Source organism: Drosophila elegans, unplaced genomic scaffold, assembly GCF_018152505.1.
Source record: "Drosophila elegans isolate 14027-0461.03 unplaced genomic scaffold, ASM1815250v1 contig_183, whole genome shotgun sequence".
Lineage (NCBI taxonomy): Eukaryota > Metazoa > Arthropoda > Insecta > Diptera > Drosophilidae > Drosophila > Drosophila elegans.
In genome coordinates, this window is record NW_024545550.1 from 7,412,900 (window position 1) to 7,432,599 (window position 19,700).

Below are 19,700 nucleotides of genomic sequence, written 5' to 3' on the forward strand. Positions count from 1 at the left end.
TTCATGTTGAACCTAGCGATTTGTTTACCTTTAAAATGTTTCCTAGTTTTATAATTTATTTAAGTTAGGATAGAAATTGGTAAGCAGTAGTTTATTTTTAGTTGATATTTTCAGGAAGTTTTCCTACTAACATGCTTGTCTTATAAAGTTATTGTTCTAACTTAAGATTTGCTGATCCTCTGCCTGCATATGTACAATTTGGGAACATCTTATGGGTTTTGCTAATCCATTAAAGCTCCTATCCTAAGAATCCTTTTGTTTTTCCGGCACATAGTCCTGATAGCAATTAATAGGATCCCTGGCCGTAAAAACAGAATAAGCCAATTTGCTGCCCTTGAAGTTCTGTTGAATCGGTAAAGGAAAAAAACTTAAAATTTAGATTTTGATAAGAGCCCAAGTGCCCTACCTTCATATCACCAGATATCAGGCTCCATAGGAATACGAAGACCGCCGGTATCACAGTGCACAGGATAAACAGCTCGAAAGTGTTAAGTTCACCGAAAACGGATACTTTCATTGTGATTTCTTAATTATGATGTTGATTTTAACTTAATAAAACTTTTTGTTGATGACAAATTGTTGTGTTTCTCACGTAGACCAAGCAGAGTTGTCACATCTCGCAAAGAAGTTTTGTGCAAACTTAGGGTCATACTGCTTTGGTATTATTTAGGACATTGCGCTCCAATCCATTGCGAATTTTTTGGTGCGAGAGAAAAGTTAATAAATCAACAAAAATGGCTTTCCGCATACCTTTTGGCAAGAAGCACGCTGAGATCGCGACTTCCTTGTGAGTAAAAGACATTGTTCTTGATCCTACATCAAAGGTTTGAAGGGATTTCGGCGTGCTACCATAATACACTCCACACATTGCATAACCATCAAGAACTCAACCAGGTTTCTTTTGATTTCTAGCATCCGATCTGGAGCTGGATTCGGAGGAGCTGCTGGCCTGGCCGTGCTCTACTACACCGACTGGAAACTGGTTCTGCAGTACGTTCCCATCTACGGCTCCAAGTTCGATAAGAGCGAGTAATCCCATCCAACCGACACTGTTAGCCTCGATGTTTTGCTTGGTGAATAAAATAAGTTAAAACGACCCACTGGGTATTACTGAAAATCATCGTATATTACAAATAATTTTGTAGAGAGCACACGAATCGGTTAGATTGTTCTCTAGCTAACTTATCGCTAGGGCTTAAGTAACTTGTCCTTAAGACTTACATACATGGCTAGCCTATTTTGATTAGGGACCGTATAAAAAGTACATCGTATTCATTTCTTTTCTAAAAAGAATAGTAGGAGATTGCGAATTGGAAGCCCGAATCGACCGGCGATTGAATGAATTTAGACGAGTAATTTGGAATTTCGCTCAGTAAGTTCTAGGTGGAGTCCACCTAGGAATCCGGCTCGACAAAGGAAGCGGGAAACAGTCCTGTTTTGTGGGTGCGCGCATGGGTGCCCTTGTACCAGCCGTTCTTCTGCTTGCGCTGCACATAGATAATATCGCCCAAGTGCAGCTCCAGTTCGATGTCGCTGTTTGGTGGATACGGCACAATGCAGCGAAAGCGACTGCAACAATAGATAATTTCAATTAGGGTCTTTACTTCTTTTGCGTGGTCCTAGAACCCACCTTTCTCGAGTGCAATAAGCAGACTTCGTGGTGGCACTGGCCTTGATGGCCGCCTCAGTGATAACATTGCTGCTGGGACTGAGAACATGGCCCGCATCCAGGCTGTGCGACTTCCGATGGCTAGGTGCAATGATCATGTTGGCATGCAACTGCGATTGCGGCCCTCCTCCAGGCAGCGTCTGTTGCTGACCTCCAGCATAGATAGCTGGAGCTACTGAGGAAACAGGTGGCGGAGACGAAGCGGCATTGCTGTACATGCTGCGAAACGCGGCTGCATCCAGGGATTGTCTGGCACTGGATGAAAGTTGAGCAGTTAGTAAAGTTTATTTACCCTTCATGAATTTTTTGGCTTACCAAATCAATTGAGGACGATCCTTGTTTCCTTTTACACGTTGCGATCCATAGGAAACGCTGCTGTTGGTGGCAGCAGGCAGTTGCTTGGGCAGAAACTGCTGCGGTTGTGATGCTGCCTTCGTTGTGGAAGTTTCATTGAGCGGTTGACTGTGCTGCAGTTGACTGGGGCACGAACCGGATCTAGAGATATACAACACGGCCACATTAATAATGGTCTATTAAGGTTACTCGGTAGTGTAGCTCTTACCTAACATGCACTGGGTGCAATTTAGCTGATGGTTTAGTTGTGGCTTCCGCAATTGGACTGGTAACATCTTTCGAAGCTTGCTGCAGCGATGCTCCCGGGGATTTTGAGCGTGTTTTCATGTGAGTCAAGCGCCGCATAAGACCCACTGCCCCCGAAGAGCTGCTGCTCGTGGCAGGGGCGTTTGTGGTTTCTGCCTTAGGTTCCGACTTCCGGCTGAACAACGCCTCCACCGGCTTCGTCCAAACGGAGCAACTAGTGGTCGTGGCGGTGGCGTGCTGCTGCTGCTGACGGGGCGGCAAATCCGGTGGCTGCATGGGTAGCATGTTGTTAAGCCGGACATCTGGAGCAACTGGCTGCTGCTGTGGGTTCGCCTGCTGGGCTTCCGAGCTTTGGGGAACGTATTTCCACTGGTGCATCAACTGCTGCTGGTCGCGGGTGCGCAATGGCGTCAGGTAGTTACCCGGAAACACCCCGGTAACATCCAACCAGTTCTTGCCTTTAAACCAACCGTCAACACAACGTTCGATCACAATGTAAACGCAGCCCTTCTTTAGCTCCAGTTCGTCCGTTTGCCGTGGCTTGTAAGGGAACAAGGCCAAGTAGCCCCAAGGCAAATTAGGGGGCATTTGCTGCTGCACATTTGTCTTAAGGACTCGCGCGGATTGCGAGGCGGAGGAATTGGGTTTGGGGGCTGCAGAGTTGGCCACCTCTAGGCGGCTCAGCTCATGCGGCAGGCTAAGTATCTCGGCCGAATGACGGTTGGTCTGAAGTAGACTCAAAGGAGCTCCTCCTCCGAGCAATGCATTGAGTGAGTGCCGCTTTTCCTTGGCTCCCTTGTCCCGAAAACGAACCGACGCCGATCCAGAAGCCACCACATGCTGCGGGGTATTCGGCAGCGAGGACTGGTGATTCGGACTGCAATTGTTCGAGCTGGACGTGGAACTGGAATTACTGCTAGCCGGCGTGGTGTTTGAGGATCCCGAACTGGACTCCGTTACCACCGTGGGATCAATTACTGGCACCGGAGGAAGCGCACGTTGTGCTTGCTGCAGCGGCGGATGGCACGGTGGTGGATGGTTGATGATCCCGCTGTCCAGCAGCTTTTTGGCCGCTGCGTTCAACTCGACGAAGGCAATGGGAAAGATTCCAATGGACTGGCCAATGCGTCCCTCAGCCCAGTTGTGATCCACGCGGCGCATGACATGGATGACGGTGCTCTTCTTGAACTCTAGACAGCCCTCCTCATCATTGGGTCCCATCTTGAAGTCGTACATGGCGATGCACTGCGGCATGGGCAGCGGCACCGATACCTTTACATAGTTGATGGGGAAGGTTCCCTCCTGGCCATTTGCCTGGCCAACGAACCAGTTGTTGTCGATGCGGTGTTTGAGCAATATCAAATCCCCCTTCTTGAACTTCAGATCGCTGGCTTCGCTGGAGGCGAAGTCGAAGAGAGCATAGGCGTGGGGGAGTAGAAACCGGCGTTGCTTATGACGTGCCGGCTGTTGAGATTGCTGATGTGTTTGCTGCTGCTGGAGAAGCTGGTTGCCAGGTGGCGGGGCCACTGGTTCCGCTAAAGGCTGCGTTTTTGGCTTTTCCTCCTCCTCACCTTTGCCATCGCCTTTTCCAGCGGCTGCAGTTTGTTTCATGCCTGTAAGTAGGGGGTTTTTAGTTAGATATAGCCAGGTATAAGACATTCAATTGCCAAAGCCACTCAGCCGCACTCATAAAGTCAAGCATTCTAAGCTTTGTAGCGTAGGTTGTGCTGTGCCAGTTGAGATTCGCGTGGGCGCGGGTGTCGTTACCTTCCAAGATTCGCATCAGCAAGACATTGGGTGGCAGCTCATCGATTTTGGAGGACACCAGGATGCGGCATTCCGGGCAGCGCAGCTTATGCTGGCTGGCCACAATGTCCTGGAATTTCACAAGATTAATATGCATATTGAAGGGGAAAACCAAGTGATATTACTCACCTGCAAGCACTTGCGACAGAAGGTGTGCTGGCATGGCAGCACCTTCGAGGTGGTGTCCAGTCGGTCCAGGCACACGGAACACTCCAACAGGTCGTTCAGCGTATGCTCGTCCATTTCAACACCAATGTGCAAATCTCAAGGATGGTCACTATTTGAATTTCGTGCAGGGCCACATTCCAAAGCACTTACACATGCAAAGGTAGGCACACACATACGCGCATACGCAATTCCAAGTCGCGCTTAGGAAATTTGTATGTTTCGAATGCTAATCGCTACCAAACTAATCACTACCATTTGTTTTAAATGCTCTGATTCACATTATCACTTTTTTGCAATCGGCAGCTTTTATATGTTAGACTATTTAAGATTATTAGGTGCAGCCGAAGCTCGTGGCCTGTGCTAAGCGGATATGTTGTATGCACACGGATATAAAACCAGCTTGCTTCTTGAAGCACAGTTGAGTCCACAAAACTACGTCCAATAGGAATATTGTTTTTGCTTTGTAGAGTTAAAAGAGTGAATAAAAAAAAAATATAAATTTTTTAGGTATGTATTTGTTTTAACTACATACATAACAACCATTTTTTACCTTAGTTTTTATGGCTTTAATAGAATAAAACTATTTTTAAGGCTGATCCTAAACTTATTTGCACTGCAGTTGTCATTTTAGTGTGACCAGTCCTAGGGATAGAGATTTTTTGCCAGCGCATTCTTAACAAGTGTTGCAAGTCGCCTACAAATAGTGCTGACTAACGCTCAATCCCTTTGTTTTTTTATTTCAACCAAACACGTGTGTTTTGGTTTGAGTGTGCCGAAAAAATATATTTTAATTTATTTACGAGGCACTGGGCGGATTTGAGACACCATGCCGAAGGTACGCAGCACCCCGGGGAAGCCCCGGACGCAGGGATTCAACCACTCCAACCACTCGATGAATCCGGAGCGCCCCAAAAGTGGCCTTAAAGGAGTCGCCCACCCCCGCACCAAGGGAACAATTAAGCGGCTCCAGATGTACCGTAACTTTAAAGCCAAGCGCGATCGCACTGGAAAAATCCTCACACCCGCCCCCTTCCAGGTGAGTTCCATTCACAGGTGGAGATGCTCTTTATGACTTGAGAACTTGTACCCATAATATCTTTTTACCTTTGTAAGATGAACCATAGAAATCATACTTATACTGATAAGATAGTAATCAGTTTGGTTTAACTGTCAATGATTTTTGAATTTCTAACAGAAGTTTTATGTATTAACATACCTGATCATCGTATAAGGATAAACAATGACATGAAACATTTTAATACTTATAAGTTTCACAAAGGTAAATGATAAGATAATAGGAATTCAACAAACTTTTTAATGAAATTAAAATAATATTTTATTGTAGAAAAAACATGTTAATACAAAGTTTGTTCTTGTAATATAAAATAACTTAAAGGATGTGGTTTCCACAATTATTTGGTTATTTTATGGCTTTCTTCCTGATAACTCAGTTTTGAACATGTTTGTGTTTATACAAAGTTCTTTGTAAATATGTCTATGGGGTAAAATGAGATATTCCATTCCAAAGCTGCCTAACCATATAACAAATATCAAAAACGAATGCCAGATTCATTAGTTTTAAACATCCATATGGTCACAGTTTGGTTTCGTTTGAGAAACTCCTTTTGAAGAGCATAAATAAAAAAAAAATTTATCGAGATTCGGTCCTCCTTGAAAACGTATCTATCAAGATGGCAAAATGCTGCGTCCGTAGATCTTGCGGACATCGGCGGGATGGGCCCGCTTCATGCAGATGGGGCACCGACGCGACTGCCGGAGGACTGTGCGGATGCACTTCTTCCCGAAGAGGTGGCCACAGCGCAACGACACAAGGCGGTGAGCACCCTCCGATTCCCAGGGCGACAGGCAGATGGAACAGGTGATGTCCTCGGACATCCCGTTCAGCTGCTGGTTGAGCCCGTTCAGCTCCTCGCTAAGGTCGTCGATGCTGTCCGTACTCATTAAATCCTTGACGGCCAGTTCGTCCAGCAGACCCTGGCGGTCCAGCTCCAGCTCGCGCACTATCAATTGCATGGATTGCTCCTGCTCCAGGTACTTCTCCTGAATGGTGGCGTAGTTGCTGATCTCCTGCTGCAGCTGCTGCAGGATGCCAACGCGCTCGCTGTTGAACTGCTCCAGCTGCGCATTGAGTAGTTCCAACTGGTGCACTCGTTGCTCCAAGCTCGCGTTGCGTTCCTCTAACTGCTGGGTTCGTCCGGCCTTCTGCTGCAGAGTGGCAACCTTCTGCTTCTCTTGCTGCAGCTCATCCACCAGGTCGTTCATCTTGCGGAAATTTTGCTTCATCTGCTGCGACAGAGAGGAGTCGGAGCAAGAGGCTCCTGGCTTGGATGATCCCGGATTCATTTCGTTGAGGGCGACTCTGACTTTTGGGACAACATAAAACTTGTGACTGCAAGATAAGAACTGTTTGCTTCCAAGTTTTACTCCCTTTGTCAACCACGTGTGAAGCTCAACTATGCAGTTTCTTTTTGCATTTCGATACGCAAATGAACGAGATGGCAGTCCGATAATTGCGGTAATCGATTTATAGAATTACCGATCGATGTATAATTCGTTTAAAAGGATGTATAGTTTAATGTAATATGTATGTAATATTGGGGAGTCATATCACCTTGCCACATCCAAAAGCTCATCTTATGGTTTTCTTTAGAAAAGTCTTGAATATTACGGATTGAATAATCATTTTGAAATATGTAAATGATGATAACTACAGAAAAACTTAATCGGAAATAAGTAGTTACTAAGTCCTCTCTTCGTATTAATTTTTTTTTTTTGTTAACCAAGATTAATTTATAAAATATTTTTTTTTAGGGACGCCTACCGGCTGGAACGATGGCCCGAGTGGAGCCCACGCCCAAGTGGTTCAGCAACTCGCGTGTCATCTCGCAAACGGCGCTGCAAAAGTTCCAAGATGAGATTGGCAAGGCTGTCAAGGATCCCTACCAGGTCATCATGAAGCCCTCCCAGCTGCCGGTGACGTTGCTCAACGAGGCGGCCAAGTACAAAAGGGTCCACCTGCTGGACACAGAAAGCTTCGACACCACCTTTGGACCCAAGAAGCAGCGCAAGCGGGTCAGCCTGAAAGTGCGCGATCTGGAGGATCTGAGCAAAGCGGCCGATGATCAGGCCGACAAGTACGATTCCGCAAAGGACTTGGATCTGATACGCGAGGACACGGGCGAGAAGAAGGCCGTGCGGGATTGGGTCTTCGGTGCGGGACAGAGCAAGCGCATCTGGAACGAGCTACACAAAGTGGTGGATGCCTCCGATGTGCTGCTCCAGGTTCTGGATGCCCGCGATCCCATGGGCACGCGTTCCAAGTACATTGAGGAGTTTCTGCGCAAGGAAAAGCCGCACAAGCATCTCTTCTTCATCCTGAACAAGGTGGATTTGGTGCCGGTGTGGGTTACCCAGCGTTGGGTGGCCATCCTTAGTGCCGAGTATCCCACCATTGCCTTCCATGCCTCACTCCAACATCCGTTTGGAAAAGGTGAGTTTTTCAAAATTTAAATATTGATTACAGGGTTGTAAATTTGCTTACTTTTATAGGTGCGCTTATCAACCTGTTCCGTCAGTTGGGCAAACTGCATCTGGACAAGAAGCAGATCAGCGTGGGCTTCATTGGTTATCCCAATGTGGGTAAATCCTCGGTCATTAACGCTCTGCGCTCTAAGAAGGTGTGCAAGGTGGCTCCCATTGCGGGCGAGACGAAGGTGTGGCAGTACATCACGCTGATGAAGCGCATCTTTCTAATCGATTGTCCTGGCGTGGTGTATCCCACCGCGGAGACGGACACCGAGAAGGTGTTGAAGGGTGTTGTCCGCGTAGAGCTGGTCACAAATCCCGAGGACTATGTGGAGTCTTTGCTGCAGCGAGTGCGCCCCGAATACATTTCGAAGAACTACAAAATCGATCACTGGAACACATCAACCCACTTCCTGGAGCAGCTGGCCCAGAAGACGGGCAAACTGCTGAAGGGTGGCGAGCCGGACGTCACGGTGACCGCCCGCATGGTGCTCAACGACTGGCAGCGAGGCAAGCTGCCTTTCTACGTGCCCCCCGAGGGATTCGCCGTTCCCAAGTCCCAGGAAGGCAAGCAAGATGCGGAAGTAGTAGTTGCCGACGATCCCAACGAAGATGCCAAATCCGAGGCGCCCACCTTTGTCAGCGAGTCGGTGAAGAAGGCGCGAGAATTCAAGCAGATTCAGGACTTCCGAAAGATTCGTGTGGGTCTGGAGTACCAGCAAGAAGATGTGAAGGAGCTGGACCACATAGACCTGGAGCTGTTGGAGCAGCAGAAGGCCGAGCGGGCGGCCAAGAAGAAGGCGCGTCTTCACAACCTCGGCGAAGAGGAGGAGGAGTCGAGCGATGGAGCGGACGAGTTCTACTCGGAGGACGAGTACAACGAGGACTTGCAGCGCGTGGTCCACAAGAAGGCCAAGGCGAAGAAGACCCAGCAACTGGCCATCACGTCGTCCGGTAAATTCCGCGTGGCCAAAATACAGCCGGGAGATTCGGACGATGCCGCTGGCAGCTCCGACGACGATGGCCCAAGCACTTCGAAGGCTCCCCGGCTGACAGCCAAGCAGAAACGCTCTTTGGAGCGCAGCCAGAAACGCAAGAAGATCGGCAGCAACTTCTACGAGACGACGAATGTGAAGAACCGCAATCGGAACAAGAAGAAGGACGCGTAAAACGTTACGTTTACACTCTATAGGCTATATTCTCTTGCAAGGAAAGAAACTACATATTAAGAATCCAAATAAAAAGTGCTGATCCTACTCGGTGCACTGCTTCTTTTTGGGAATTTTACGGCCACACAAGTCGGTCCGGCTGCACAGGTCCACGGGCTCCTCATCATCCGTGCTGGCCTCCGAGTCGCTGGATTCTGTGTAGGAACCAATGCCCGGCAGCACGGCAATGCATTTAAGGGCTCCCTGATCGTATTTGTTTGTGGTCAGCGTGGTGTTCGTTGTTGCCTTCTCCGATGGAACTTTGGACTCCGCCTCTGTAGCGCTGGGCACCACCTCGTCGTCGGCTATCTTGGCCACTTTGCTGGTGGTGGGCAGTTCCCCGTTTTTCCGCTTGATGCCCTGGCCCAGCAGCGACTTTTGGCTGTTGCGTCCGGCCGAGGCTCCCGCGGATTTGGCCGTGGTTTTAAGCTCTGCCTGGAGTTTCTGTGGGTGGAGATGTTGAATCCCATAGCTAGTCGGGGTTTGCCTATCCTACCTTATCCACACTCTCCTCCTGCAGCTTCTCCACGCGATTGCGGAAATCCTTTAGCTCCAGCTCCTCATCGCGCATCTGCTGCCGCTCCGCATTCATCTTGTGCGCATCGACCAGCTCCAGGAACTGCACTTCATCATCGTCCAGGCCTCTAATAAGGTTTTCTGTGCATAAACATTTGTTTATAGGGCCGTGCATATGACATTGTCAGTAGACCTACTTAACTTGTGGGCCTCCTCGTACTCCATGTCCTTTTTGTCCTTATTCTGTTTAAGGCGTTCGTACAGGGAACGTGCGTCGTAGGGCTCCTCCGGCCTTTCCAGTGGATCCTCCGGCTGACGCACACGCTCCCATTCCTCCTGACGTCTTTGCCGCTGCTCGGCGGCCTCAGCTTCAGTCACAAACCCTGAACTCATGCTTTATTTCCGTAAAATTGCTCTTTTGTACACACCACAAATGTTGCCAGTGTTGGTGAAGGCCAAACTAACAGCTGTACTTTGTATGCAAAGTGTTGCAAATGGCTTTTGTAAATTTAAATTAAAGGCGGTAGAGAGAATTTCTCTCCGATTTGGAAGCCCTTTTAATGCAGCATCGCCTCACTCCTCCAACTGGAAGCCTTGGACGCGTACGCGTCCTATTCCTAGAGCAATTGATCTGAGCTATTTTAATAAAAACAGACTTCTGTGCCGGCGTCATTTCTCGCCATTTTCTGCCTGCTATTTTAGCCACGTCAAACTGCTTTAGTTGATGAATGCCGCGCCTTTGAAGATTACTCCGGAATTGATCAAGGAAAACAAAGTAGGGTTTGACGGACAGGGGCTTGGTCATTCGCATCGCCCATCCAATAGTGGAACTGCTTACCAGGAAGTTTTCAGCCGACATTATACATATACTTGCATTTTGAATGCTTTAACCAAACAAACTCCATTTACGTGAAAATCTCTGGTTACATAGCTTTATTTCAGGAATATCTCAATAGGAAACATCTATACAGAGAGAGAGGGTGCTTGCTAAATTCTCCAATAAAGAGCTATAGGACTAGCAAAATACACGATATTTTTATACACACATATGGAGGCGTTTACACGTTTTGTTTACAAGTTCATAAATTCTCGACGCTTGCCCGATTCCATTGTATACTATATATATAGTCAGTTTATAGACATAATTGAGGTCAGCACACTTACAACGAATACAGCGAATAGGTTACACGATAATACGGCTGGGTTTAGATGCTCCGCCGTAGTTTTGAGTATACTTTATAGGATAATACTGTTAGGAACGGATCCGGACTCTTTGCCAGATCTAAAGGATGCTGCACGAGCTCTTCTCACGGAACGGATTCACCTTCTGGGTGAAGCCGCTTAGAAGGCAGTCCTCTTCCTCGTGCTCCAGCATGTACTTCATCATCAGGGAGCAGGCCTCCGAGACGGGCATCCGCTCCATCTCCACTTCCCGGCGAAGCTGCAGGTTGATGGAGCGCTGCTGTTGCAGGTTCGCAGCCATTATGTCCAGGACGGCTGTCTCCGCGAGACCTATGGTGGATGCTGGGATGCTAATTCTGCCGCCTGGATACTGGGCAATGAGCTGCAATTTCCTTCAATTGATTTTCTTAACCCCCTTCGTTTTGTACTTTTGTAATCGGAAAATATGCGCTTCACCTGTCGCTGATTTTTTCTGGTGGGGGCGCTGAAAAATCAATATTTACAAAAGTGTGACCGCGCTGGGTACGACGCTTTGATTTTCCAGTTTTTCAACGCCTGCAAAAGCTTTAAATCTGTTGCGGGTGTGGAGAAAAGTTCAATCTTTCTTTGGATCTTAAAAGCTTGGTTCTTGAATTTCTTAATGATTTATTTCCTTCTTGCTCGAAGAAATAAGAGTTTTAATTAAATAATACAAATTCAAATCTCCTTTTAAAACAAATTTTGTTCTTTTCTAAATACCCATAGCTACAATAAAAAAAAACAATTTTCTGGATTCTCTGGAACTTTACCATAATAATAAATAATTAAAATACATATTTTCCTATTTCCAAATAACTAAAAACCGCAATGAATTTAATTCAAAGCGAAACATATTTAAAATTCGTATGATGTCCATAGATTAGCAATTTTTTTATTAGTGTAGGTAATATGGTTTCCAGCCCTTTAATTTAAAAGCCTTTAAATTAGTTTCAACTTTATTTAATACGTTTTATTTTATATGCGTCGGACACCTTTTATTTCATTCATTGCAAAAATATATATATCATTCTCTGAGTTTAGATGTTTCCATTAAAACTATGTTAGCATGCTGAAAATAGAATAGTTAGATTTAGCATTCTATGGTCTAATTCTTTTTAACTTACTCAGGCATAAAGTCAGTAGATAGCTTAGCTGACTTTTCCGAATTAATGTTCAGTTCCTTGGCCAAATCTGAGTCCGGTTTCCGGAAGGCATTGGCCATAATCAGGATGTTCTTAGCTATGCGTTGCTGATCAATTCGTTTTTGAGCCGTATCTGTCCTTCTATCAGCGTTCTCCGACATTCGCTGTTCGATGGGCAAGTCCACTCCTGGAGGAGATTGGAGTGGCTCGGGATTGGTCCAGATCTCAGTGCCAGGTGTTTCTTTTCCAGTGGTCGGAGATATAGCCGGTCGCGCTGGTATCAGAGGTGAACGGACACAGACTCTGCAAAAATATTAAAATTCGAATTCCACTTTAGTCAGGGGAAACTATACCGATATTATGTTACTGTATAAAGAAAAAATTTAAATAGCAAATTTAAAGATAGATCGTTTTCTTGATTTGGGAAATTTAAAATATCTTTTCTAATTCATAGGAACAGAAACAAACTTTTATTACAAATCCTTACATGACTAGTCACACTCTAGGTTTGTTTTTAAAAACATTTAAAAAAACACATTTCATAAAAACTTGTTAAAAAGTAGAAAACGTTTGATATATGATTTTTCACTCCTTTTTCGCCTGGGTCTCCTGGCTTGGCTCATTTTCCTCTTCGTTCCCGTTCGGATTCGACCTAGAACGAGTCAGAAATGGTAGAGAACAATGAGCCAAGCCTGGAGAAAGAACGAACCGACATATCTCAAAAATGTGGATAGTATCTAAATCGACGCAACCCTTAGTAAACCCAACTTACTTATTCACATCCTCCAGCTTCTTCAGCAGGCGCTCGTTTTCCCGGCACACAATCTCCTGATCCCTGAGGATGGTCTCTCGCACGGTGAACAGGTGATTGTTCTCCTGCCTCAGGGACTCGTTCTCCACCATGTAGAGCTTGACGAGCTCGGCCAGCTCGGAACCATCTAACTCTGGCAACCGTTGTAGGTCAACCTTAGGCACTGGCGCTCCACCTCCACTGCTTACACGATCCAGCTGAAGCTCGATGAGATTATCTGCGGCTCCACCATTCGGCGGCGTTTGATGGTGAAGATTCAGAGCTGCCTTCAGGTGGTCGTTCTCCATTTGAAGTGCATGGATGTCACGCTTTAGACTGAGGATCAATGCCTCTCTGGGATCCATCTTAATCACTGGCTTGGTGCGTATCCTCTTGGCCCGAGAGGCATATCGCAGGGTATTCAAGGTTTCCGCATGATTGTAGTGGGCAGGTGAAACGCAGGCGATCATCAAAGTTACCCCATTCCCCGCCAGACTGTCGGCCAGGAGCTTGGTGAGCTGGCTGTCCCGATACGGAATGTGGCCCGATCTCTTCTTGGAGTCGCTCAGTGAGGAGATGCAATAGCCCAATACCATTAAGCTCTTGTTAATGTTGTTCGCCTCCTCCAGCGTTTTTCCCTCGCTCATCGTCTTCTTGGTCAGCTCACTGCCAGCCAGGTCAACAAAGTTGATTTTTCCGTGCTTGGAGAGGAATACTCCGCCGTCCGTCTGCTGATCGGATAGGATGTGAACCGTCAAGATTGTGTGGGATCGCGAGGAGTGATCGTTCATGGCATGGGAGCCAACGGCACGATTTCTCATACCTTTAAGGTAAGTTTCAAGAAAGTTAATTGTCCAAATCTATTATATAGCAAGTTCCTTACCTTCTTCCAGAACAGCCAGTAGGTCATCCAATTCTTCGCAGTCTACCGTGAAGAGGTTCTCCACAAAGAAGCCACCCGATTTCTTGGACCAGCGCACCGCCAGCGGTTTTCGTGCACTTCCCGGATTGAGCAAATCGATTACCTGCGGGCAAGATATAAAATTCAATTCAATTTACTAAACCAATAAGGAAATTGGAGGAGGGCTAAGAAAACAAATCATTGAAAATGCCACGCAAAATGCAGAAACATTTCACGCATCGTGACATTCCTCGAAAGGTGGGTGGACTACCCGTCAGAATAGCTTCCTATTTTCAGTGGGTGGAGCGTGCTGACATCCATTAAATGGAGGTCAATGCAATGCATGGTTACGGTGTGTGGAGCAATCGGTACTATGGCAAATGCAATTTGGATTTCAATTGGATTTGCAGAGGTCAAGTCATGGGCACTTGTCATTAAAGTTAATTGTGAGCCCCACGTGGGGCGCCACTTACCCGCTCATTGTAGATTTCCATGAAGGAGGCTTTTAGCACGTAGTTGACGTCTTTGCGATTCTTAATCAATTGGAAGAGATACAAAAACGAACGGAAGATGAGGCCATGACGCGGATCCTTGGGATTCGGCTTGCCTACGAACTATTAAAGAAAATGACACGATAAGGACACACGATTTGTAAAGCTAATTAGACTCTGACTTACCAAATCTGGGGGTCCAGTGAGTGTGTGTGTTTTGCCGGAGCCCGTTTGGCCATAACAAAACGCCGTGCAGCTGAACCCCTCGATGCCCATTTCGATAATGCGCTTAATGCCAGAATAGTCAAGGATGTCCTCCTGCGTGGCTCCTGGCTCGAAGACCACGTTGTAGGTGAAGACGCGAACGCTATCCCGATTGTGCGACCTTTTCTGGCCCACATCATTGCCCTCGAGCTTAAAACGTTTTGTTATTAGTTATTGAACAAATTATAAATAATAATACTTACTATAACTTGTCCATTCCCGGGAAACTGCAGCGTGGATCCGTGACGATCGCGTTTCTCCTTATCGTTTAGCGGACGCACTCTCACCACCACATTAATGTTGTCCTCGGGCGTGGAGCACTCCTCGCTGCCCGTGGACTTGGAGGCAACTATTTCCAGAGTGTCAGCACTACCAATTCTGGGGAGATATACATAGTTTAGTTAGAGGAAGTTGCATTCTTCATCCTAAATGTATGCTTTAATTTTCTGAACGTTCAATTGATACTGAAATCTTTGTACTTCAATATTATTATCTACAAGGACTTTGTAAAAGTTTTACAATATTATTATATGACTACTAATTAAAAAATTGATTTAAGAACTAAGATTAATAATTAAATATTTTCAAATACGAAAAAATATCCCTTTAGGTAGAATGTACTCCAAAGGAGAGTAACTTGCAAGGAGTTAACTTCAAGGATATTAGCTCCTGAAATCAAAACCCTAACTATAATACTGTAAACGAAGTATCGCAAAAATTGCAACTAATCAAACAATATATTGATTTCTGGTATATAGTTCATAAACTTGAAGCTCTAATGTCGCTACAGTACCTACAATCGCAATTAATCAATCAAAGTGGAAACAAAGCGTACATTTTTTTATGGACTCGGATTGTTGTTGCCCATGCGAATTTCCAGAATTTCTGGAGTTGCCTTGAACTTGGTGGAGTTCTGACGTAGACCGGCCTATAAATAGCCAAGGTTAAGGGTGGCTCGTTACTTTCGGGGCTTTTCTGTTTCATTTGACCACCTTTTTCACACTAATTCGCTATTAGTTTAGTTGAGTTGGAGTCACAGGTCACATTTCAATTGGATTAACAAATTAGTTTCAAAGGAACTTTATCGCTGCCTTATGGAAATATGTAAATAAAAGGCAGTAAATTATTGATAAGGATTTACGCAAGTTTTTGTTTTAGTTAGTCGTCAACCCGGCAATTATTCAACTAATTTTATGGTACCCCCTTAAATCCAAACAAAGTTTCCAATACAAACAGTTCATTGAAATACAAATAGCCCGGACAACGTGGCGTATGTGCAATGTGTCATCTTGGCGTGATTGTGTGTGGCACACACCGTTGACATTTAACATTTTCACGTAAATGACTTGTTAAACATTTATGCTCTAATGTCCATATACTTGAGTCCACCTTTATTAATCGGACAAGAAGTGGGCCTGCTGTGTGCTCTTGGTAAATATTTCAGGAGGCGCCAATAGAAAGAAACAAACACGAACCCCCTGGAGTGCCGACTTGTGAAGCTACCGCTGTGGAAAGTTCAATCAACTTTTGGTCTACCAACAGTCGGTCCTAAATAATTAATCAGCCAATAAAAAACCGTATAAAGGTTTAGCTAAAAGCGAAAGTTTTGATTTTGATTTCGAAAGTTCATCGGAATCCTAGATGGATTTAAGCAATTTATTTTGCCATATCAAGCTTAAATCGACAAAAATATTTTAATCATAACAATGTTTTACTTATTAAGAGTATGTAGATTAACTTTTAAATAATATAAATTAAAAAGTAAAATTATCGCTACCTACGAATTTTTTAATAATTCAATGAATTATGCTTCTTATAAATTAAGAAAATCTGCTCCATTTCGTTTTCATATACCATCATTATTTGTTGTAATTAACAAATTTGTAATCCTGAGTAAATAAAAAAGCCTACTTGTAAGTATTGTTTATCTTTGCTCTGAACAAATATAAATAATTGCCCTGCGCCGATTTCACAGGAGCGAGAAGCCTCAGGTTAAACCCAGTGAGGAGTCAAAAAATGGGTTTTTCTGTGTTTGCGAGTCAAATAAAATGTAGTAACGAGTGAGGGGTTGGAACTCTCACTTTTATTTTCCAGCCATGGAATCCTATGTAGAATCGGAGTGAATCGGAGGCGCCAGTGGGAGACATTTATTAGCCATGCAAAGTTTAGGCAACGAAATGTCAGACTTGATTATCTGCGGGGGCGTAATTATGACCTAACTCGTGTTGTGCATGCCAGAAAATCTATACGAATGTGAGCAGTATAAAGTTCGTATGGATTTTTAAACTGCAAACTTACAACAACGCACGCGAATTCCCTCTCGGAGTGTTGCCCTGAAAAAAATGTGCATTTAGCTAGTGTATGACTATTCTCTGGCTTTATCTACTTGATATAAGGATATATATATGTATATATATTAATGACTGTTTTCAAAGTGTGTCGTCCATCATATGGCTATCAACGCATTAATTAATCAAAAGGTTGAGACCCATGCGTGCTCCAAAATAATTATAACGCCCATAATGGCGTTAGTCTGGTGGGATTAATCACAACGTATCCATAAAATAAATTCAGGTTCCATATATCCAGGCAATTTAATAAATTACCAAGTGACATAGGTGTCAATTGTGGCCTTGTTCATGATAATTAATCTCTCTAATCCAATATTTGCTTGTATGGAACATTCAAACTAATTAAAGGAATGGAAAATACCTAGATAATACAGATGAACCATGTATTAGTTTAATTTTTTTTCTTTACCTCCAAACCCTGTTTAAATTTATAATAATAGAAGAATATCGCTTAGACTATTGAGATGAACCCTGTATTAGTTCAAATTTTCACTTTACCCACCAATCACCTTATTTCTCTAAATAATTAATGATCTTACCGAAACCACAAACCTACACTTAACCCACTTGCTGAAGAACCAAGGAACTAGGGTCCTTAACCTTAACTCCATTGTGCCTGCTACACCTGAACTCACATCGAAAATAAAAAAACTAACATAAATATGTCACTTTCGCTCTCAACTGCGGTCAAACGCAGACAGCTATAGACTTCAATATGCTTTAATTGCAAAATCGATTTGTGTCGTGTTCGTTCAGAACCAGAACTCAACCCCCAGATCTCAGCCGATTCTTTTGTCGGTTTCCATCCCACAAAAAGTGTTTAAGTCCGGCTAACTGCTCGTCCGTTTGTCTGACCGCTTGATTGCCTGTCCGTTTGTCCGGCTGTCTGTCCGTTAGTCGCCCTCCCGACTCCTGGGTTATTGTGCGTGGTCATTATGGTTTGGCTTGTGGCTTCTCGTCCTTTACTTCGCCTCGAGGGTTTTTAATGGATCGCCTATTAGGGGTGAGCTGCTTCTGGCCTGTCGTGTTTATCATTACCCCTTCTCTGTTCCAATTTCCCACTTCCCACTTTTTATTTCCCTGGCATGCGTTTCCTTGTGATGCAAATTAATACATTTTCTACGTACCCTCATATAGACATTGTTAATAAGTAATAGCCTATATTACGACTTTCCCAAGGTTTTATAAAGGAAGCATTTTTAATATTACAGTGGCTATTAAAATTCCAAAAATATAAGTACAGTTGACTATGGATAATTAGATTTTTCTGGAAGAACAAGTTTGGTTGATCTATCCACCCTAAATGCAAAATTTTTGACACAATTAAAAGAAACTATAATTTCTTTTTTTATTTTAAAAAAAGTCCGTTTTTAAAACAGTAAAAGTTTCCTTTTCCTTTAAAGTTTTGACTTTATGAGCTAAAGAAATTTGGGTTTTGTATAAAATAATAATCCCTAATAGCTTTATCTAATTTAGAACCATTTTCTTAGGGCACATCTGAGAGCCTCAACAATTAATGATTTTATTAGACATAAACCGAATTCTAATGGATTTAGAAATATATTCAATTAAAATACGAAACGAATTCGTAGAAAACAGGAGTGACTTTATTTTCCTATTCCTATTTCTTGAATACTGTAATTTATTAGTGGGTCTTTACTGTCCACAAGTTATCACCTATTGATTACGGTGGGAATCATCGCAATCCTTATCCATAACACTTACTCATTCTCCCGTGAACGCAGGAAATACGGCGTATTGCGGGAGCTACCTCCTCCTCCGACTCCGCCACCACTGCTCCCAGTTCCCTTTTGCGGACTCAGGCGACGCATGCCGTTAGTCAGGCTGCGGGATCGAGGAACACTGCTGCTGCTCCCGGAGCTCTGTCGCTGATTCTGGCCGGTGAACGGGCACGAGGGAGTCTTCCGGCCCCGGGAACCGGCTACGGGCGCCCGACCACGTCGAGTGCCTGACGTTCCGGCGCTATCCGCACTACTGCCGCCACTACTGTTCAGATGCGGCACACTCGAGGCCCGACGAACCATGGCCGCCTTTGTAGATGCCCGGGGCTGGACAGGAGCAGGAAAAGGGGGCGATTGTTAGCTCAGCACTTGGTTGTCCCGTGGACATGGCACTCCGGACACGCAGGTCGGCCGTCGATATTCAAAATTCCGCTTTTCGTTTTTCGTCGTTTGTCCGCGTTTCCGGTTAACCGCTCGCAGCGAAAACTCAACACGAACTGACTGGACAAGTTCACCAGAGCAGCCTTTTTTATTCGAGCCATCAGATTTATGGTAATTTCAGCGCACGCACACTAGTGACCACTGACCAGTGGACACGGTGGGGCAGTACCAACCACCCAACCACCCAGGGAACACCCCCGGCACCACCTGTAATTGAACTTCGCTGTGGTTGTTGCTTCCACTCGCCAAAGGCACTCGCTGTTGAGACTCCTTCCCATAATAGCAATTAAATCTACGTGCTGTTTGGTAAACAAACCGAAACTGCCCCTGCAAGTGGGTGGGTTTTTTGGGTGGCTAGATGGATGACCCCACTGCTGACCCTGGCGCCTTTCGTGCCCATTCATCGTGCGCAACTACAACAACATTAGGCGCCTTGTCGTGGCTTATTTGCATTTACTTTGGCATAATCAGAGCCGGGAAACGTGGAATTCTTTTCTAACATATTAAAGCAGGAAAACCAACGGGGGGGTTAACCGCTATTGGATACATTAGCGGAATTCCCTGAAGGCAAAATGCTTGAGTAAGAGTTATGGTTTCAGTTTCTCAAGAATATTCAATACCATATATAGTAAGCTATCGATATAAATTAGTTGTAAACTATCTATAATGTTTTAGCTAAAAACAGCATTCTAGTTTACTTAATTGATTATATACATTGTTAATTTAGTGTTATAAACCACTTTAAATCCTATTAGTTTAATAGAAAATGCTGCTTTACTTGATTCTATCCTATTCAATTGTTAATTTATAATCTATTAGCGGCCTTCATAGAGTCCATCCAATTATCTTTTCTATTTTTCAGAAC

The 19,700-nt window shown here is 44.7% G+C and overlaps 9 protein-coding genes across 10 annotated transcripts; 2 read left to right on the forward strand and 7 right to left on the reverse strand.

Moving 5' to 3' along the window:
• Window positions 1-76: 76 nt before the first annotated feature.
• Window positions 77-625, reverse strand: LOC108144334. The gene is made up of 2 exons (XM_017269044.2): window positions 407-625; window positions 77-342 (listed from the first exon to the last, which is right to left on the reverse strand). Exons 1-2 carry the CDS (start codon window positions 515-517, stop codon window positions 244-246), a joined length of 210 nt encoding a protein of 69 aa, XP_017124533.1. The 5' UTR covers window positions 518-625; the 3' UTR covers window positions 77-243.
• A 26-nt stretch (window positions 626-651) lies between these two features.
• LOC108144336 (cytochrome b-c1 complex subunit 10) lies at window positions 652-1,096 on the forward strand. Its single transcript, XM_017269045.1, has 2 exons — window positions 652-787; window positions 913-1,096. Exons 1-2 carry the CDS (start codon window positions 735-737, stop codon window positions 1,031-1,033), a joined length of 174 nt encoding a protein of 57 aa, XP_017124534.1. The 5' UTR covers window positions 652-734; the 3' UTR covers window positions 1,034-1,096.
• Window positions 1,097-1,105: 9 nt separating this feature from the next.
• On the reverse strand, window positions 1,106-4,702 carry LOC108144329 (E3 ubiquitin-protein ligase SH3RF1). The gene is made up of 6 exons (XM_017269039.2): window positions 4,205-4,702; window positions 4,037-4,145; window positions 2,232-3,882; window positions 1,985-2,164; window positions 1,631-1,924; window positions 1,106-1,569 (listed from the first exon to the last, which is right to left on the reverse strand). Exons 1-6 carry the CDS (start codon window positions 4,316-4,318, stop codon window positions 1,395-1,397), a joined length of 2,523 nt encoding a protein of 840 aa, XP_017124528.1. The 5' UTR covers window positions 4,319-4,702; the 3' UTR covers window positions 1,106-1,394.
• Window positions 4,703-4,951: 249 nt separating this feature from the next.
• LOC108144330 (nucleolar GTP-binding protein 2) lies at window positions 4,952-9,045 on the forward strand. The gene is made up of 3 exons (XM_017269040.2): window positions 4,952-5,279; window positions 7,076-7,754; window positions 7,814-9,045. Exons 1-3 carry the CDS (start codon window positions 5,070-5,072, stop codon window positions 8,956-8,958), a joined length of 2,034 nt encoding a protein of 677 aa, XP_017124529.1. The 5' UTR covers window positions 4,952-5,069; the 3' UTR covers window positions 8,959-9,045.
• Window positions 5,571-6,741, reverse strand: LOC108144332 (E3 ubiquitin-protein ligase RFWD3-like). The gene has a single exon (XM_017269042.2). The coding sequence runs from the start codon at window positions 6,605-6,607 to the stop codon at window positions 5,930-5,932; it is 678 nt and encodes a 225-aa protein (XP_017124531.1). The 5' UTR covers window positions 6,608-6,741; the 3' UTR covers window positions 5,571-5,929.
• LOC108144331 (PSME3-interacting protein) lies at window positions 8,963-9,967 on the reverse strand. The gene is made up of 3 exons (XM_017269041.2): window positions 9,711-9,967; window positions 9,494-9,654; window positions 8,963-9,441 (listed from the first exon to the last, which is right to left on the reverse strand). Exons 1-3 carry the CDS (start codon window positions 9,904-9,906, stop codon window positions 9,043-9,045), a joined length of 756 nt encoding a protein of 251 aa, XP_017124530.1. The 5' UTR covers window positions 9,907-9,967; the 3' UTR covers window positions 8,963-9,042.
• A 60-nt stretch (window positions 9,968-10,027) lies between these two features.
• LOC121466835 lies at window positions 10,028-10,324 on the reverse strand. The gene has a single exon (XM_041707365.1). It carries the CDS (start codon window positions 10,322-10,324, stop codon window positions 10,028-10,030), a length of 297 nt encoding a protein of 98 aa, XP_041563299.1.
• Window positions 10,325-10,431: 107 nt separating this feature from the next.
• LOC108144209 (guanine nucleotide-binding protein subunit gamma-1) lies at window positions 10,432-11,205 on the reverse strand. Its single transcript, XM_017268882.2, has one exon. The coding sequence runs from the start codon at window positions 10,994-10,996 to the stop codon at window positions 10,796-10,798; it is 201 nt and encodes a 66-aa protein (XP_017124371.1). The 5' UTR covers window positions 10,997-11,205; the 3' UTR covers window positions 10,432-10,795.
• A 468-nt stretch (window positions 11,206-11,673) lies between these two features.
• LOC108144218 (kinesin-like protein KIF12) lies at window positions 11,674-18,873 on the reverse strand. 2 transcript variants are annotated; one of them, XM_017268893.1, is made up of 8 exons: window positions 18,378-18,873; window positions 14,505-14,679; window positions 14,224-14,451; window positions 14,020-14,160; window positions 13,529-13,670; window positions 12,628-13,468; window positions 11,838-12,158; window positions 11,674-11,782 (listed from the first exon to the last, which is right to left on the reverse strand). In XM_017268893.1, the coding sequence occupies exons 1-8, from the start codon at window positions 18,695-18,697 to the stop codon at window positions 11,770-11,772; spliced, it is 2,181 nt and encodes a 726-aa protein (XP_017124382.1). In that variant the 5' UTR covers window positions 18,698-18,873; the 3' UTR covers window positions 11,674-11,769. The 2 variants fall into 2 exon arrangements, with proteins under 2 accessions (XP_017124382.1, XP_017124383.1); XM_017268894.2 differs by lacking the exons at window positions 11,674-11,782; window positions 11,838-12,158 and adding an exon at window positions 12,281-12,507.
• Window positions 18,874-19,700: the final 827 nt, after the last annotated feature.

Coding starts and splice junctions, on each gene's coding strand:
- LOC108144331 (XM_017269041.2), bottom strand. CDS start 9,906: ATGAGTTCAGGGTTTGTGACTGAAGCTGAGGCCGCCGAGCAGCGGCAA. Junction 9,655..9,710: donor CGAGGAGGCCCACAAGTTAA/GTAGGTCTACTG, acceptor GTTTATGCACAG/AAAACCTTATTAGAGGCCTG. Junction 9,442..9,493: donor AGGAGGAGAGTGTGGATAAG/GTAGGATAGGCA, acceptor CTCCACCCACAG/AAACTCCAGGCAGAGCTTAA.
- LOC108144332 (XM_017269042.2), bottom strand. CDS start 6,607: ATGAATCCGGGATCATCCAAGCCAGGAGCCTCTTGCTCCGACTCCTCT.
- LOC108144334 (XM_017269044.2), bottom strand. CDS start 517: ATGAAAGTATCCGTTTTCGGTGAACTTAACACTTTCGAGCTGTTTATC. Junction 343..406: donor TGATATCTGGTGATATGAAG/GTAGGGCACTTG, acceptor CCGATTCAACAG/AACTTCAAGGGCAGCAAATT.
- LOC108144330 (XM_017269040.2), top strand. CDS start 5,070: ATGCCGAAGGTACGCAGCACCCCGGGGAAGCCCCGGACGCAGGGATTC. Junction 5,280..7,075: donor TCACACCCGCCCCCTTCCAG/GTGAGTTCCATT, acceptor ATTTTTTTTTAG/GGACGCCTACCGGCTGGAAC. Junction 7,755..7,813: donor CCAACATCCGTTTGGAAAAG/GTGAGTTTTTCA, acceptor TTACTTTTATAG/GTGCGCTTATCAACCTGTTC.
- LOC108144218 (XM_017268893.1), bottom strand. CDS start 18,697: ATGGTTCGTCGGGCCTCGAGTGTGCCGCATCTGAACAGTAGTGGCGGC. Junction 13,671..14,019: donor TGGAAATCTACAATGAGCGG/GTAAGTGGCGCC, acceptor TCTTGCCCGCAG/GTAATCGATTTGCTCAATCC. Junction 12,159..12,627: donor AAGCTGGAGGATGTGAATAA/GTAAGTTGGGTT, acceptor ATATTTTTGCAG/AGTCTGTGTCCGTTCACCTC.
- LOC108144329 (XM_017269039.2), bottom strand. CDS start 4,318: ATGGACGAGCATACGCTGAACGACCTGTTGGAGTGTTCCGTGTGCCTG. Junction 3,883..4,036: donor GCTGATGCGAATCTTGGAAG/GTAACGACACCC, acceptor CCCTACTTACAG/GCATGAAACAAACTGCAGCC. Junction 1,570..1,630: donor GCTTATTGCACTCGAGAAAG/GTGGGTTCTAGG, acceptor CTATTGTTGCAG/TCGCTTTCGCTGCATTGTGC.
- LOC121466835 (XM_041707365.1), bottom strand. CDS start 10,324: ATGCGAATGACCAAGCCCCTGTCCGTCAAACCCTACTTTGTTTTCCTT.
- LOC108144209 (XM_017268882.2), bottom strand. CDS start 10,996: ATGGCTGCGAACCTGCAACAGCAGCGCTCCATCAACCTGCAGCTTCGC.
- LOC108144336 (XM_017269045.1), top strand. CDS start 735: ATGGCTTTCCGCATACCTTTTGGCAAGAAGCACGCTGAGATCGCGACT. Junction 788..912: donor GCTGAGATCGCGACTTCCTT/GTGAGTAAAAGA, acceptor TTTGATTTCTAG/CATCCGATCTGGAGCTGGAT.